The 19,457-nt window shown below is 36.8% G+C and overlaps 1 protein-coding gene across 1 annotated transcript in view; it reads left to right on the top strand.

The window, feature by feature from the left end:
• LOC143706919 (dnaJ homolog subfamily C member 17-like) overlaps positions 1-18,517 on the top strand; it is a 44,350-nt gene extending 25,833 nt beyond the window's left edge. The window contains exons 3-10 of the mRNA XM_077199361.1: positions 851-909; positions 3,043-3,130; positions 3,202-3,278; positions 4,909-5,002; positions 6,922-6,971; positions 13,923-14,000; positions 17,029-17,109; positions 18,382-18,517. Of these exons, the coding sequence (XP_077055476.1) occupies positions 851-909; positions 3,043-3,130; positions 3,202-3,278; positions 4,909-5,002; positions 6,922-6,971; positions 13,923-14,000; positions 17,029-17,109; positions 18,382-18,513 (659 nt within the window). The 3' untranslated portion in view covers positions 18,514-18,517. The remainder of the gene's footprint in view (positions 1-850; positions 910-3,042; positions 3,131-3,201; positions 3,279-4,908; positions 5,003-6,921; positions 6,972-13,922; positions 14,001-17,028; positions 17,110-18,381) is intronic.
• Positions 18,518-19,457: the final 940 nt, after the last annotated feature.

Raw genomic sequence — 19,457 nt, 5'->3', positions numbered from 1 at the left:
TAAAAAGGTGTAGTTGTTCTAGAGGGGCGATAATTGAGGCTGAATCATAAGACATCATAGAGGATTGTATATTTACAATTGTGTTTCGGATGCTTTCTATTTTCTCATTGAAGTAATTCATAAAATCATTACTACTATATTGTAACGGAATATTTTGCTCTGGTGATGTTTGACATATCACTACTTATTCAGTATTATCAGCTTTAGGTGAACTATGACTGTGTAGAAGTTAATCAACCGTAACAGAGACCATTATAGAAATAGAAATATAGAAATCCTTGCAAAAAATAAAGAGCGAAATTATCAGTTTTTGGTGTAAGAAACTCAAGGTTGATGCTTTATATCAGTAATCAAAGAAACAATTGCTGCAACGAAACGAACGTGTACTTTGTTTGCACAATATTTACTCCCAGTTCACTATGACCCAATTGTTCAACAACTAATTTGAAAATGTTTATTATTCTTTGACATGCTGATGTTATTGGAGGAATGAACACTTCTGTTAACCAGACAAGCAGACTTAGTTATCAGAAGATGCCGATGATACCAAGAACAACTCCTTTTCTTTTTCTTTGTAACCATTGACATTTTAAATTAAATTTACTCAAACACATACTTGAATTCATGCTGATGTTCATTTCTTCATGAAGTAGATGTTGATAGTAGTAAATGTTTGCTGTTGAGTTTCAGTAAATGTCCTGGACTGGGAGTTTCGTTGTGTGAAAGCATCAATCTCTCCAAAGTGTCTTTTATAGGTTTTAACAGGTTCTTCAAGGATGTTTAGTGGTTTGTTTGAGTATATGGGAGAGTGTTTACCCTGAATCAATGTGTTTTCTTCTTCCTTGTGCAGCGGAGCTCTTCCACCAGTTGTCTCAGGCTCTGGAAGTGTTGACAGACGCCGCCGCCAAGGTCCGTATTCCCAGAAAAACACATCTGTGCATTTACAGTCTTGTTAGATCAGTGTATTTTTGAGTCTTCTGCCAACGGCGGGGTTCATGTAAGCTAGGGGTGTAACGATATTCGAACCGAACCGAAGAACCGCGATACAGAACCCACGATTCGAATCGTGATACTCTCATGGCGTACCGAACACGCCCCGCCCCCTGCTACCCCGGCCCCGCCCCGCCCCGCCCCGCTCATTGGACCTGGAATGTGTGCACAACGAATTCAGTTTTGTAGCCTAACCACCATTAACACCATATAATAGCAAGCTCCGTGTTTTGTTACTTTCGATAATGAGCAAGGTGTAATCTTCAAATTCTTACTATTTGATCACAAAAATCAAACAATAAATGCCGTTTTGGCGCTCTATGCTGTGGCGTGACAGATCTCTGTACTAGCTCCTCATTTCAAGCGGCAGCGCCGAGCGCGAGTTAACGCGATCATCTCTTCCTCAGTTACAGAATAAACATGAATGGACACCTGAAGGTATGTTGAAAGACACAGTATACTTACTGAAAATCATCACAACTCATGTAATCGCTCAATCAGTGTTTCAGCAGCGGAAATAACTATATTATCCTATATATTATATTTTACTTAACCTGTTAATTATATCTTGATTATTTAATGTACGTTTAAAATATCTTTCATGAAAATTACAGCAACTGTGTAAATTATTGTATTTCAATAACGAATTGGAGTAAAGTTAATGCAAAAATTGCCTTATGTTCAGTTTACATGTTTTCATACAATGTGTTGGGTGTTGATTATTATATCTAAAAAATAAATAGCATCTGAATTTAGGCTCTGCTGTTAACCTTTAATGTTATAGTAATGTGCGGCTCCCTATATAGTTTACAGCATTAGCAGATTTTTAATCCTTGCAAAACGTTTAATTGTAATTGAATTAATTAAATGAAAAAGACACCATTTTTTCATTAAACCACTGTTTAAATTTTTTTTTTAGCTTTCTAAACCGAACCGAGATGTCAAAACCGCGGGAAAACCGAACCGTCAGTTTTGTGTATCGTTACACCCCTAATGTAAGCCAAGAGATTTCCTCTGCTGTAATCAAAACGCCATAGATTTTAAATCAAATAATTAAAATCGAAATAAGTTTTATAAAAGTCCCCCTGTAGTAAATAATTGTATCCCTTAAAACTCATCTTTGTTCACCAAAATAAAATATTTAAAAATGTTTCCTTGAAAAAAAATGTCTTCATGCCTTAAAATATCTTGAATGTAACTCGACACCCTTGCCTAATTTAGTATTCGCGGTTCTATGAATATGCAAATGAGCCCCGCCTCCACTCACTCACTCACTCACTCAGAGATCCACTCATTGACGATCACACGTTGATCTGATTGGTCAAGGTCGTTTGTGACGTCAGAAACACCAGCGATTTCAAAGCGTGTTTTTGAGACTGTCTTTGGTTCACTGCAGTTTTAAGGAGAAAATACTCAGCAATGCTGTCGACTTATGAATTTACACTTGGTTTGTCCTAAAGCATATTAAAAACACCACATAGACGCATAAACAACATTAAGCGTTTGATTTTTCACCACAGGGGGACTTTAAGAGCTTAATGTTCTTAATGGTTTCCTTTCTTTTTAACCATTGAATTTACGACACTTTCAGTATTTCATGATTCACTGGATAAGGATTTAAAAAAATATTTTATACTCACAATTTCAACCTGATAAAATATTTTAGTGACTGGCATAATTATGATACTGGTGTTAATATTTTTTTTAATTTACATTTATTTATATAAGGATGTAAAAATGTACAATTTTGCAATTATATATTTCTTTTTTTTAGGCTTTAGAAAAATATAAAAATTACAGTGTAAAAACGCTCATGGCATTTTAAGATTTGATTAATTTCCATGACTTTTTCCAGGTCTAACATCTACAAATCGCACTTTCCCCAAACTAATTTTGATAAGAAACATCTTGATTTTCAGCTTATTTTAATGCTAGGTTTGTCTTATTTGAGTCATCTTGAGGCCGTCTGGTTGAGAAACACTGCTTTAGGAATACGTGATCTTATTCATCAGTTTGTTCATCTGATCATTCATTTGTTTGTCTTTCTTTCAGGCTGCTTACGACAAGATCCGCACTGCTAAAAAACAAGCCGAGGAGAGAAACCGAAAGCTAGATGACAAGAGGAAGAAGATTAAACTCGGTTAGCTACTCCTCTATTATCCAGATTGTCAGTGTAATAAATGCTGAATGACATTTGTTTGTGTTTTGTAGATTTGGAGGCTCGTGAACGGCAGGCAGACACTGTGAAAACAGAAGAGGTTAAAATCACCCGCACATTAGAAGAGGAGGTAAGAGCTGGGTTTGATGATTGGGTGTTTGTGTGTGTGTGTGTGTGACTTCTAGATTAGTGACTATGTGCTTGGAAGTCCCTTGTAGTCGTTTTGGACGCATTTTGTTCTGCTAGATGACTAGAAACCAAGGAAACACTAATATCTAAATTTACATTTATGCATTTGCAGACGCTTTTATCCAGAACGACTTATATTGCATGTAGGGTTTATAGATTTCTATCTAATATCTGTCTTAATATCTGAAATCACGTTCAAACGATAACGCCTCACCTTTCTATGCAATTGCAATATAAATAAAGTTATTGCCACTTTTTTCTCACAATTCGGACTTTTTTTATCGAAATTCTGACTTTTTTCTCGCAATTCTGACTTTTTTCTCGAAATTCTGACTTTTTTATCGAAATTCTTTTATTTTTCTTGCAATTCTGATATTTTTCTCACAATTGACCCTTTTCAGGGAGTTTGATTGGCAGGCGATGTGACCAATCATAATCCTCCGTCCACCGAATCCGCCATTTTTGTCCGACAAAGCAGTCTCAGGAGAGTTAGTAGATTAACGTTGGAGGATTTGAACATTCCTTCTAGTTAATTTATAGCATTTAATAAACATGAAAGAACATCAGAAGAAAGAGATGATCGGTACTGGTGACGAGCAGCTTTAACTGAGCGATATGTCACGACACATTAAAGAGTCACAAAACTGTATTTATTGTTTAAATTTCTTTAAAAAATGACAAAATTTTGAAAGTTGAGACTTTGTTTCATATCAAAAGTAAGCTGGTCTGTTGGCGTGTTGTCAGTGTCCTCTGCTCCGCGATGTATTGGTGTGGCGTGAGAGCTGCGCGGCTTGTTGGACATAGCAACAGTAACTAAAGGGGTGGGTCTTTGCGAACGGTCAATTCTGACATTTTTCTCCAAATTCTGAGTTTAAATTTCGCATGTTTAATTAACCCAATTTTGACTTTTCCCTCAGAATTCTAACTTTTTTCTCACAAATTGACGTTTTTTTCCACAATTCTGACTATTTTCTCTCAATTCTGTTCAAATCTCGCAATTTAGACTTTTTTTCCACTCAATTCTTAGTTTTAAATCTCGCAGTTCTGACTTTTTCCTCGCAATTCAGAATTTTTCCTTACAATTTTGACTTTTTTCTCACAATTTTGACTTTTTCCTTACAGTTCTGTTTAAATTGTGCAAGTCTAATTAACCCAATTCTGACTTTTCCCTCAAAATTCTAACTTTTTTCCCTCAATTCTGTTCAAATCTCGCAATTGAGACTTTTTTTCCCACTCAATTATGAGTTTAAATCTCATAATTCTGACTTTTAACTTAGAATTCTGACTTCATTTTTTCACAATTTAAATTTTTTTTCTTGCAATTGTGAGTTTATATCTCTTTTTTTCCATGGGAGAAATAAGCTTCCATACCTTTCTGTCCTGAAACTGCACACACACACACACAGACATCAGTGTTTTGATTGGTTTTATTAGTGAACAATCGGTGTCAGTGTTTGACATGTGGAGTCTGAGTGACGGGTTACTGCAGGTCAGTGTGTGTGAATCGCTCCAGGAGTATTGTTTTGTTAATTCTAGGAATGTGTGTGTGTTTGCGTGTTCGTCTGTTGTAGATCGCCCGTCTGAGGGAGGAGGGTTCACGAGAACTACAGGAGCAGCAGAGACTCATACGAGAGCAGATCCAGAGAGAGACAAACGCACACACAGGTGCTTAAACACACACATTAATGCATTGGGCAGATGCTTTTATCCTAAGAGACTTACATTGCACTGAAAGCATACTTTTTTTTACCAGTTTATGTTTAAATATTAAGTTATTCAATTACAATTGAATGAGAGATAGTAAATGATGACAGAATGATAATTTGTGGGTGAATTAACCCTTTAACGTCTAAATTGCAAATCCAGAAACAAACTCATTTTCATTTATTGTTTCCTCAATACTCCAAGAATCGTGTTTATGTGCATTTAAACCTTTGCATTTAAAAGTTTTAAACCTCTAGTAAACCGTTTCAGTCTGATCTGAAGAGTTTGAGCACTTCATGTGTGCATCTGTCAGTGATGAAGGAAACATTAGCAAAGCTGTGAAGCTTCATTCGAGTCGTCCTTTACTAGAGCTGTCAGATCCAGCCTAACAACGATCAAGCATTGCAAGAGCAAGGAACATACTGAGATCCACCGTTATTGATTTTTTCTTACCAATACCAATTATTTGCATGTCTATGTGCCCAGTATATGGAACCGATATTTATTTATTGTTTTATGTCGTTTTTGACAATTATAACAACAGTACTGAACTGAACAAATTTTTTATTGAACACTTTTTAAATACTGTAATGCCTTCAATTTCACTTATTCATTGCATACAAACAAATCACACTTTAAAATCAATACATTGAGTCTGAAAGAGGGCAAAAATAAAATATAAAGTGAACTGTCACTAAATCTTTGATCAGGAAAAACAAACAGGTAACGAATATAGGATGTAAAAAAGCATAAACCAAAAGCATTCTTAAAAATGCCCACAAGATGACGGTGTTTATCGGAGATTCCGATATAATAAAACCGATACACGATTATGGGAAAATGCTTAAATATCGGGGGGAAATATCGGTTAAACCGAGTATCGCTCGATCTTTATATAGTAATATAATAAAACAGAATAATGGTTAACATTCAAATATCATTCAGAATAGCTCGAGCTATAATATTGAGAAAATACAAATAAATTCCTTGCAGTAAATATTAATCCAAACATTCATGCGTGCTACCGGTTGCTACAACAGGTTTATCCAGAAAAGTCCCCCTGTAGTCAATAATCTTATCCCTTAAAACTTTGATCACCAAAATTACATATTTAAACGATTTTTCTTTGAAAAAAGTCTTGATGCCTTAAAATAGCTTGAATGTAACTCGACACCCTTGCCTCATTTAGTATGCGCAGTGCTATGAATATGCAAATGAGCCCTGCCTCCACTCACTCAGTTCAGAGATCCACTCGTTGACGATCACACGTTGATCTGATTGGTCAAGGTAGTTTGTGACGTCAGAAACACCAGCGATTTCAAACCGTGTTTTTGAGACTGTCTTTGGTTCACTGCAGTTTTAAGGAGAAAATACTCAGCAATGCTGTCGACTTATGAATTTACACATGGTTTGTCCTAAAACACCACATAGACATATAAACAACATTTAAAAGCTGTATTTTCACCACAGGGGGACTTTAATATCTCTGTAATATTAGGACATGGAGATGAATGCATCTGTTCTGCACCTGAACATCTCACGTGAATAGTTGCTGATGGGTAAATCACTGTGGATAGAAAAGACACCGTCCATCACTGAGGGTCAATAAAAGTGTTGAGGAAACGCAGACACACAGTGTGAGGAAGATATAGAGAACACTGGAAGCAATGGTTGTGTGTGAGTGATGTCTGCTCAGCGTTTGCACGCTACTGAGGCTCTCGGAGGGAAGGAGACATGCTGTAAACGTCCCTCAGGTGCTGTAAAGCGGGACAGGAGCCTGTGAATGTGTCTGTTTGACTGATGATTGAATGAGAGCATGAGACTCAGATACCTGAGCTTATATCCAACTCATATTTCCTTTCTGTTTTTGTCCTTCACAGACTCTTCAACGGGACACCAGGGCAGCAAAAATGTGACTCCTAAACTGAAGGTTTGTGCATTGAAGTGATAGACTTACGCTTTTCATGCATAAGAAACCACATAGAAAAATAAACAAATGAATAAATTAAACATAGAGCAAAATTTGATGGTTCTGCCTTTGTGCTTTACGATTAACACTAGAGCAACTGTGTAGCAATGCAATAAAAACACTTGGTCACAGTTAGGGCTGTCAAGCAATTACAATTTTAAATCTTATTAATTACATGCCGATTAATTAATCGCACATAAATTTTGGCAAAAAAAAAAAAAGAAATTACCCCCAAAGGATCTTTTAAAGTTAAAAAAGAAAAGCATCAAATAGACATTAGTAGAAAGATTTTTGGGGGGGCAAAAATTTTTATTTTTATTTTTATGAAATGATAGCCTAAACAAGAAACTAATACTGCTAGTAGGTGGCGGTAAATATTTAAATGAGTAAGTCATTGAATCATTCATTCATTAAATTTGTTCAAACGTCTGAATCATTCAGGAATGAAGTAAATGGCTCTCTTTGAATCATGAGTCATTGAATCATTGGTTCACCCGATTGATTTGCTTAAAACGAGGATTCATTCAGAGACGAAACACCGCTGTGTGTTGCTCAAAGATGCACAGCAGTTCTACTCAGCCTTTATAGGTAATATTTTCTTATAACATTTTTGTCAAATATAACAGAATATTAACTTATTTATTGAACTGTTGTATAAAATCAATATCACATTTGCACTCGTGCGATTCGGGACAAAAACAGCACTCATGTGATATTGCACTCTTTAATTATGTGATATTACGTAACTATATCATATGATATTAATATGAAACAAAAACACATACATGGGCATTTTTGCCCTGATATCTTGAAGTTTTGTGCCATTATAACTAGATTAGGCTTCATCGCGCAGTGAGTTTCTGTCCTGCTTCATGTTCATCACCAATCGAGAAATTTAAGATAAACTACAGGTCTAGATTAAAATCATTTTAACGCATTATTTTTCTATAGCTAATCAATTAAATTAACGCGTTAAATCGACAGCCCTGCTCACAATGTTTCATGCACTAATTCAAGGATTCCCGATCCAACCCTTTGGATGTCAAATATCTACAGGTGAAACTCAAAAAATTAGAATATCATGCAAAAGTTATAATTTGGATGATTATGGCTTACAGATTATGAAAACCCCAAATTCAAACTTCAGAAAATTTGAATATTACATGAAATCAATAAAAAAAAAGGATTTTAAATACAGAAATGTTGGCCCTCTGAAAAGTATAATCATGCATATGTATATAGTTATATATACTAAATATATTAGCTTCACCTTTTAATCTGAATTACTGAAATACATTAAGTTTTGCCTGATATTCTAATTTTTCGAGTTTCACCTGCACATATACATATATATTTTAGTATTAATATTGTTTATTATTACAAAACACACTGGTACAATTTGTTTTATTATTAATTTTTATTTATATAATATATTTTTTAATTAGTATAAAGTGTTGTATTTGAAATGTTTTATTTATTTGTATTTTAAATTTATTTATTTGTATTTATTTTATTTTATTGTTTTTAAATGTATTTACATTTTTATGATTTAATTAATTGTTCGCCTCCAGTTCACTCACAGACCAGCAGGGGTTTGCGAACACCTTTTTGAGAACGCCTGGACTCGTACAGCATGTGTGTGTACTCGTCCATCATGTGTGTGTACTCGTCCATCATGTGTGTGTACTCGTACATCATGTGTGTGTACTCGTCCATCATGTGTGTGTGCTCGTCTATCATGTGTGTGTGCTCGTCCATCATGTGTGTGTACTCGTCCATCATGTGTGTGTACTCGTCCATCATGTGTGTGTACTCGTACATCATGTGTGTGTACTCGTACATCATGTGTGTGTACTCGTACATCATGTGTGTGTACTCGTACATCATGTGTGTGTACTCGTACATCATGTGTGTGTACTCGTCCATCATGTGTGTGTACTCGTACATCATGTGTGTGTACTCGTACATCATGTGTGTGTACTCGTACATCATGTGTGTGTACTCGTACATCGTGTGTGTACTCGTACATCATGTGTGTGTACTCGTACATCATGTGTGTGTACTCGTACATCATGTGTGTGTACTCGTACATCATGTGTGTGTACTCGTCCATCATGTGTGTGTACTCGTACATCATGTGTGTGTACTCGTCCATCATGTGTGTGTACTCGTACATCATGTGTGTGTACTCGTACATCATGTGTGTGTACTCGTACATCATGTGTGTGTACTCGTACATCATGTGTGTGTACTCGTACATCATGTGTGTGTACTCGTACATCGTGTGTGTACTCGTACATCATGTGTGTGTACTCGTACATCATGTGTGTGTACTCGTACATCATGTGTGTGTACTCGTCCATCATGTGTGTGTACTCGTACATCATGTGTGTGTACTCGTCCATCATGTGTGTGTACTCGTACATCATGTGTGTGTGACCTCGTACATCATGTGTGTGACCTCGTACATCATGTGTGTGTACTCGTACATCATGTGTGTGTACTCGTCCATCATGTGTGTGTACTCGTCCATCATGTGTGTGTACTCGTACATCATGTGTGTGTACTCGTCCATCATGTGTGTGTACTCGTCCATCATGTGTGTGTACTCGTACATCATGTCTGTGTACTCGTCCATCATGTGTGTGTACTCGTACATCATGTGTGTGTACTCGTACATCATGTGTGTGTACTCGTACATCATGTGTGTGTACTCGTACATCATTTGTGTGTACTCGTACATCATGTGTGTGTACTCGTACATCATGTGTGTGTGTGCTCGTCCATCATGTGTGTGTACTCGTCCATCATGTGTGTGTACTCGTACATCATGTGTGTGTACTCGTACATCATGTGTGTGTACTCGTACATCATGTGTGTGTACTCGTACATCATGTGTGTGTACTCGTACATCATGTGTGTGTACTCGTACATCATTTGTGTGTACTCGTACATCATGTGTGTGTACTCGTACATCATGTGTGTGTACTCGTACATCATGTGTGTGTACTCGTACATCATGTGTGTGTACTCGTACATCATTTGTGTGTACTCGTCCATCATGTGTGTGTACTCGTCCATCATGTGTGTGTACTCGTCCATCATGTGTGTGTGTGCTCGTCCATCATGTGTGTGTACTCGTCCATCATGTGTGTGTACTCGTCCATCATGTGTGTGTACTCGTACATCATGTGTGTGTACTCGTACATCATGTGTGTGTACTCGTACATCATGTGTGTGTACTCGTACATCATGTGTGTGTACTCGTCCATCATGTGTGTGTACTCGTCCATCATGTGTGTGTACTCGTACATCATGTCTGTGTACTCGTCCATCATGTGTGTGTACTCGTACATCATGTGTGTGTACTCGTACATCATGTGTGTGTACTCGTACATCATGTGTGTGTACTCGTACATCATTTGTGTGTACTCGTACATCATGTGTGTGTATTCGTACATCATGTGTGTGTACTCGTCCATCATGTGTGTGTACTCGTCCATCATGTGTGTGTACTCGTCCATCATGTGTGTGTACTCGTCCATCATGTGTGTGTGTGCTCGTCCATCATGTGTGTGTACTCGTCCATCATGTGTGTGTGCTCGTCCATCATGTCTGTGTACTCGTCCATCGTGTGTGTGTGCTCGTCCATCATGTGTGTGTACTCGTCCATCATGTGTGTGTACTCGTACAGCATGTGTGTGTACTCGTACAGCATGTGTGTGTACTCGTCCATCGTGTGTGTGTGCTCGTCCATCATGTGTGTGTACTCGTCCATCATGTGTGTGTACTCGTACATCATGTGTGTGTACTCGTCCATCATGTGTGTGTACTCGTACATCATGTCTGTGTACTCGTCCATCATGTGTGTGTACTCGTCCATCATGTGTGTGTACTCGTACATCATGTGTGTGTACTCGTACATCATGTGTGTGTACTCGTACATCATGTGTGTGTACTCGTACATCATGTGTGTGTACTCGTCCATCATGTGTGTGTACTCGTACAGCATGTGTGTGTACTCGTACATCATGTGTGTGTACTCGTACATCATGTGTGTGACCTCGTACATCATGTGTGTGTACTCGTACATCATGTGTGTGTACTCGTACATCATGTGTGTGTACTCGTACATCATGTGTGTGTACTCGTCCATCATGTGTGTGTACTCGTCCATCATGTGTGTGTACTCGTCCATCATGTGTGTGTACTCGTTCAGCATGTGTGTGTACTCGTACATCATGTGTGTGTACTCGTACATCATGTGTGTGACCTCGTACATCATGTGTGTGTACTCGTACAGCATGTGTGTGTACTCGTACATCATGTGTGTGTACTCGTACATCATGTGTGTGTACTCGTCCATCATGTGTGTGTACTCGTACAGCATGTGTGTGTACTCGTACAGCATGTGTGTGTACTCGTCCATCATGTGTGTGTACTCGTCCATCATGTGTGTGTACTCGTACAGCATGTGTGTGTACTCGTACAGCATGTGTGTGTACTCGTACATCATGTGTGTGTACTCGTACATCATGTGTGTGACCTCGTACATCATGTGTGTGACCTCGTACATCATGTGTGTGACCTCGTACATCATGTGTGTGTACTCGTACATCATGTGTGTGTACTCGTACATCATGTGTGTGTACTCGTCCATCATGTGTGTGTACTCGTCCATCATGTGTGTGTACTCGTCCATCATGTGTGTGTACTTGTACAGCATGTGTGTGTACTCGTACATCATGTGTGTGTACTCGTACATCATGTGTGTGACCTCGTACATCATGTGTGTGTACTCGTACATCATGTGTGTGTACTCGTACATCATGTGTGTGTACTCGTCCATCATGTGTGTGTACTCGTACATCATGTGTGTGTACTCGTCCATCATGTGTGTGTACTCGTCCATCATGTGTGTGTACTCGTCCATCATGTGTGTGTACTCGTCCATCATGTGTGTGTACTCGTCCATCATGTGTGTGTACTCGTCCATCATGTGTGTGTACTCGTCCATCATGTGTGTGTACTCGTACATCATGTGTGTGTACTCGTCCATCATGTGTGTGTACTCGTACATCATGTGTGTGTACTCGTCCATCATGTGTGTGTACTCGTCAATCATGTGTGTGTACTCGTCCATCATGTGTGTGTACTCGTACATCATGTGTGTGTACTCGTCCATCATGTGTGTGTACTCGTACATCATGTGTGTGTACTCGTCCATCATGTGTGTGTACTCGTCAATCATGTGTGTGTACTCGTACATCATGTGTGTGTACTCGTACATCGTGTGTGTCTGCTCGTCTATCGTGTGTGTGTACTCGTACATCGTGTGTGTGTGCTCGTCTATCATGTGTGTGTACTGGTAAATCAGTGACTTGATGAACTTTAGGATACACATCAGATGAAATTGGTTCTCTGACAATGATTTAAACGTTCTTCAGCTTTCTGATGGACATCACTCGAACTCGATGACCCATAATTCTCATTAATACTCGAATCTCTATCGTCTGGAGAATATATAGGCCAACTATGTAAAACAAACAGGACTGTATTTCCTTTGGAAAGCGTTCAATTTTCTTTATTAAATGACGTTAGCTAATGTGTTTATGCGTTTAATCTCATTATTGTGTTCGGCGCTGATCCAAACATCCCATCCTCCGCTGAATACCTTCATGTTTGTGAGCTCTATCAGGAAAAATAAACACTGTAGTTGAATTAGAAGAGACTCCGGCTGATGTACGGTTGCATTACGTGAGATTTGGCATGAAATCTAAATAGTTTTCCCAGCAGTCTCTGATAGATCACCAGAGTCCCGCTGCGTTCAGACAGATTCCTGCACGTATATTTGTCTTTCAAACTGATCCGGTTTGACTTTCTGAGAGGAGCGTCTGATTAAACGAGTTCAGGCCCTTTAAAACAAATTAGTCTTGCTCTTTCAGTGGAGCGCTCCATTAATTAAGCAGATTCTTCCACCGGTGCTCGTGTTCGCTTTCTCTATTAACACATATTGTGTTACAGCGCTGATGTGAACATGGCTTTAGTGCAGCATCTGAAAAATGAAATCTGTACTGAATATGCGGCGTAAAGAGAGACTTTTTGGGTGAATCTTACCCAAAATAAAATATATATTTTATGTTTTTGAAAGAAGTCTCTTCTGACCAAGGCTGCATTTATTTGATAAAAAATACAAAAATAAAACCGTAATATTGTGAAAATATTATGACAATTTAAAACAGCTTTCTATTTCAGATAAATGCTGTTTCTTTTGAACTTTCTATTCATCAAAGAACGCTGAAATAAAAATGTAAATAACTGTTTTCAACACTGATAATAATCATAAATGTTTCTTGAGCATCAAATCATCATATTATAGTGATTTCTGAAGGATCATGTGACACTGAAGACTGGAGTAATGATGCTGAAAATTCAGCTTTGATCACAGGAATAAATTACACTTTATTATATATTCACATAGAAAACAGCTGATTTACATTGTAATAATATTTCACAATTTTACTGTATTTTTTCAAATCAAATAAATGCAGCTTTGGTGAGCAGAAGAGACTTACAATAACGCTAATATTTACATAGTTATAATTATTTCATGTATTTCTTCATATAGTAAATGAATCATTTTCAGTGTCACATTAATTTTAATGACAGTTATGCATGTTTCTGGGCATTTTACAATCAGCATAAAATTAAATGTTAAATTTGAAATAGTGTATCATTATTTATTTGCTGCATTATGCAAGTTATTTTTCATGTTACAGTAATGAGAACTGAAGGGGTAAAATGTGTTTCATTCCAAATAACGTCCCAGACTTGAGAGTGATACTTCTTTGTCATTTTTAAAGAAAGTGTTGCATTGATGCTAATTCTCGCTGTTTTTTCTCCTGTGCTCAGCTGAAGTGGAAGTGTAAAAAAGACGATGCCAGTAACGCCGGCTATTCTCACGAATGTCTTCAAAACCTCTTTCAAAAGGTGAGGAGTCTGTTTAACTGGAGTGCTGCACTGGGTTAAAAACAACCCAAGGGCTGGGTAAATAAAGGACGGAACACATGTTGGGTTAATTTTGTCCAGCGGTTTATTTATTAACCCAGCATAATGGGTTGATTTAACACAGCATAGTTGATTCATTTTTACTATAATACTAGCATCATCTTTTTTACACTTCATACATGAATTTAACTTAAATCCTCTAAACTTTTTTAAAATACTCGATACAACCACTGGCTTGCATGATGATTCCTTTATTTTCAGACATATTTTACATTATAGTACATTTTATATCATTTTTAATACATATTGCCAACATTTAAGCTCGTTTAACCCAACTTCAACTTTCACTTTCAAATGTACATTTTTCAATTACATTTCAATTAATGAACATTTGGGTTTGTCCATATCAGACCCAAATTTGGGTTGAAACAACCCAGCATTCTTTAGAGTGATAAAAGCGATATATAAATGCCTCATCATTCATTCATTCAACTTCTAACTTCAGACCGCCGTCCTGCGTTTCACTCGTAGCCGAAATACACGACGACAGGCTCCATAAGAAGACATGCACCATTCTGACGGAGCTGCGCTGCTGTCACAAAAAGCCCGCGATAAATAACTCAACCCCTGGGTTGTTACGTCTGACCCAAGATCTGGGTTACTCTAGAAAACTACCCAAACACTGGGTTGTTACGTCTGACCCAGGAGCAGGGTAACACGAAAACTACCCAAATGCTGAAAAAATTACCCAGAAGGCTCAACCCAGGATTTGGGTAGAAAAAATAACCCAAGATATTTTAGAGTGTGTAGTTTGCTGTCGGTTAGCTTTAATCAGGTGATCAGAATCAGTGGTTTTAAAGGTGTGTGAGGAAGTGAGTGTGTGTGTGTGAATGAGCAGTTTTCTGCTGGTAATGAGCAGGTCTGCTGTCCAGCGCCGCAGGTTTCAGGCCTGCATGACATCAGCCATTAAAAAGCTTTTATTTCCCCCCGTGTGTGAGCAATATTAAGTTTTATAGCTGCGCGAAACGCCGAAGGCAATGCAGTGCACATGCCACCGTTACGACCCAGCTTCACGGACACGTTTAGTGCCGTCAGGGGACTCGAGGAAAATGTGCTCTTCACATGCAACAACACCACGCAAACACTCCCACTCCCGTGTGTGTGTGTGTGTGCGTGTGTTCATGACGTCAGGCTTCGTGTTTGATTCAATTGTCCCTCTACACGCACCTCTTTATGGGTCGGGCATCAGCATAAACAGCTCGTGAAAGAGTCAAGGTGAGGGTTATGGAAGGACCTCAGCGAGGGAGATCGACGTGTGTTTTGGACTCTGTGAACGGGTCAAGCCCTCTTTGGAAACGTATATGAATTAGCCGTCCATTGGGACGCTCCGCTTTGTCACTGTTGGCGAGATTTCCCGGTTCTGAATGTCAAATACATTCTTTTCCCAGGCTTTTCAGGGACGCCGGATCCTCAGAAACATCTTCCCGTACTGATGCTCATGGCTTAATAACAGGGTGAAACTCGTGAAACCTGTCAATATGTCCAATCAGAAGAAAGAAATAACAAATTGTTTTATGTAAAGTACAACGTAACATCGTTTTTAGGGTTTTTAACTGTTGTAAACGTGACAATGCAATAAATAATTTAAAAAGGTCCTAAAATAGACTTTATTTTACATAAAAATTAAAAAACTTTTTTTTATTATTTTGTGGTTAAATATTTTTGTTAACATTTTGTGATCATATTTAGCCACACAATTTAAAGAAAGATCTTTTATGTGAAATAATATTTATTTAAGCCCTTTTTTACAATTTATTACATGAGCTTTACTCTCATGAAAATCAGACAATACAATAAATCATAAAAATAGACTTTATTTTTCTAAATAATTCATAATTTCTTATTCATTTATTTTGATTTTGTAGTTAAATTGTGGTTATAGATTTTGTGATCATATTTGAATGTAATAAGCTCCTAAAATAACCTTTATGTTACTTAAACCTTAATTTCTTCTTCTTACGTTTTATTTCGTTTCTGGTTAAATATTTGTAGTTACATTTTTTGATCATATTTAACAACCACATCAAAAGAAATAAGTAAAAAATATGTTTTATATAAAAATAACATCTATTTAGGACCTTAATAAAGTTAAACTGTCGTGAAATTATGACTGTAATAAATCCTAAAAATATACTTTGTTTTACAAAATAAATCAATTTCTTATTTCTTTCTTTTGATATGTGTAGTTAAATTGTGGTTATATATTGTGTGGTCATATTTGAACACAAAATCAAAAGAAAGAAATAAGAAATTATGATGTTTTCTAAAAAGAAAATAACATCGATTTTAAAACATTTTTTAGGATTTAGTTGATGAGCTTTACTGTCATGAAATGTCATAAATTCTTTTAAAAAAGCTCCTAAAATAGACTTTACATAAAACGTAATTTATTTTGTGGTTAAATTTTGTGATCATATTTAACAAAATTAAGTTTATCTAACATAATATTTATTTAGTAACTAAATATCTGTCATAAAAATCTGGCAATGTAATCCTAAAAATACCAAAATAACTTAACTTAATTTCTAATAATAAATTCTGTGCCGTTTTCTATTGATTTTGAGGTGAGATTGGCATGTTTTCATGGGATTTACTCCACAAGGTGTCATGTTTTAGAGGAATCAAGCAGTTGAATCAATTTAGTCCTTCCGAGGGTCAAAGGTCAAATATTGACCCATGCTCCAAATTCACTCCCAGAATTCCTGATTTGATGATATGAACGTTTCTCATGCTCTGAACAGAAATAGAGAGCGCCCTGGTGATTTATGACAGACGTTTATAGAATAGACGGATAGAAGATTGGGGAGGAATTGTTTGCACTAAAATAGTCAAATCCTTCTCACGGTTTTTATTTTCTTCTCCCCTCCTTTCTGCCCACAGGAAATCTAAAACAGAGTTTTTACCCATTTTCAGTGGTTATTATTGTCTTGTAATGATATTTGCATTGCAGTATGGAGACGTCCTGAACATTTTGATATCCAGGAAGAAGAAAGGCAGTGCTGTGGTTGAGTTTGCATCAGTAAAAGCAGCTGTGAGTATTTTTCATCCGTATAAAATCTCCAAATACAAATATACCCCAAACAGTTTGAAAACAAAACAGTATTTCTTTTTTATTAGGGATTAAAAGGGATTTATTAAAACAGCCCAAAATTAAAGGAAAATAGTCCATTTTATGTTATTATTTTTTCTTTTTGTGCCTTTTTTGCATTGGGACATTATTTTCTGGACATTTAAACCATTTTCACCAAATTCTCGTAATCTTTTACTTTTACTTTTTGCTAAAAATTTTCTCAGTGTTGATTTTCATTCTTTGTCTTTATGCAAAATATAATTTCTATGTGACCTGAACATTCTTAACAGTTTACATAAGATTCATCTAATTGAATACATGTTATAATTTTGAACCTATTTGTATAATAATTTTGAACCTCAGATTTGTTTTTGTTGATTTGTTTGATTTGACATGTGACTTTTAAAAAAAAAATATATACATGCATGACAAAATCAACAACATGAATAAATAAATAATACATTTTTGAATTTGGAATTAAAATTCTAAAAACATTCTTTGAAATCTTTAAAATCAATCTAAAAATCTTTAAAATAAAAAAAGCATTCATGATTTATTTACATTTATTAAGATTCGAACAGGGTGGAAAAAACAAAATACAAAATAGTAAATAGAATTAAAAAATAGGACAAAACAGAGGTAATGATGAAAATAAAAATAGAAAATAGAAATAATCAATTAGTACATGAAAATAAAGCAGATTTTTATATATTTGAATGTATATGTTGTATATATTATAATTCTGTAAACATTTTTAGTATTCATGATGTATTTACAATTTATTATGGTACATACAGGGTGGAAAAGAACAACAAATACATCAATAAAATAAATAAAAAATAGGACCAAAACAGAGGTAATGATGAAAATAAAATATATATATTTTGTATATATTATTAATTTTGTTTATATTATAAATATATTTATTATAAAATTAGTGTGAATGATATTGTTTGCATTAAATACATTTTTTGCAAGTATAACATGACAGTCTGATGCTTTTCGAGCACGGGAAACCATATTTAATATAAAGCAGAACCTGTTCTTGTTCTGATGTTGTTGTTGTGGCTTCTGCTTCTCCAAGCTTCCCGCTCGGAGAACATGACCTTTGTGTCTCCTGGAGGCACACACACATTCAGTCATTTATTATAGAAAACTGTGTCTTATGCAGCGTTTAATATGTTCTCCAGCATCTTTGTTTTTAATGTCAGTCGTTTATGTGCCCTCGATCAGGACCTGGCGATTAAAAACGAGATCGGCCTGACGGGAAACCCACTGAAAATCACATGGCTGGAGGGACAGTCTGCCCCGCCGACACACACCGAGTCCTCCGACGGGGTTTACAGCGCTGCACAGGTACACTGAGACTGATGACACACCTTTAACAGGAAGTCAAGCCACCTTCATTTATACAGCGCTTTAAAGTCCCACTCCGATCATATTTTTTAGCTATTTTTAAACATTCCCAGTGGTCTTTAAATTATGATTATGCCATTTTTAGCCAAAATCACAAAACCTGTCCCGTTTTCTGGGACTTCGCTTCAGCAGAGCGGCAGTAGCCCATTAGAAATTCGCCTCTGCGTTGTGGGCGGAGCCGTTGGCACGGAGGCATGGGGACGACCCTCCCCCTCCCCGTTGCTGAGAGCTTGATGGAAGGCACTGCATCCGGCTTCAAAAACAATTTAGTGACGAAGCCCATTTTCTTCTCCTGCCAGTTGGTGAAACAGTCTTCTGTAAAGTGCTGACTGCAAACCGATTTGTGGTTTTTATCATTGCCGTGACCAAGGAACGTCAACCATCTATCTCTCACAGCAACATGTTTTGGTAAAGCATGAAAGCTAATACCACTATCTCTCTTCTTAGCATTGCAACCCGCTACCGCACATAGGTGTTGATCCGCCATCGTCTTCTCTACTCTTCAGAACCTGAGCGGGCGTGGCGGGGAGTATGAGCTTGTGGCCCCGCCCAGTGGAGTTACTACGTCACAACTCCAGTCTATTTCAAACGGCATTTTTGCGTCTGCTACTGATTCACAGCCATTTGAATGTAGAAATACTCAGAAATACAACTTTGAGCCTATTTTTCTAAAGATATGTCCTCTAACATAAGAAAAATGCCACAAGAACATGTTAACACCTAGAAAAACATTATTTTCATCGGAGTGGGTCTTTAACAATATAGACTGTTTCAAAGCAGCTTTACACTGATAATAGGAGATCACAGTAACAGAGATTGTTTAGGCTTTACAGCAGCTCTAGAATAAAGTTATTGTCCAGCTAAAGTTAGTTTTTGATTGATTCACTTCTGTT

Source organism: Siphateles boraxobius, unplaced genomic scaffold, assembly GCF_051911475.1.
Source record: "Siphateles boraxobius isolate OS27281-9 unplaced genomic scaffold, OSU_SipBor_1 113, whole genome shotgun sequence".
Classification (NCBI taxonomy): Eukaryota; Metazoa; Chordata; class Actinopteri; order Cypriniformes; family Leuciscidae; genus Siphateles; species Siphateles boraxobius.
Note: the sequence above shows the minus strand (reverse complement) of the source record. Positions and strands in the feature narration are given on the sequence as shown.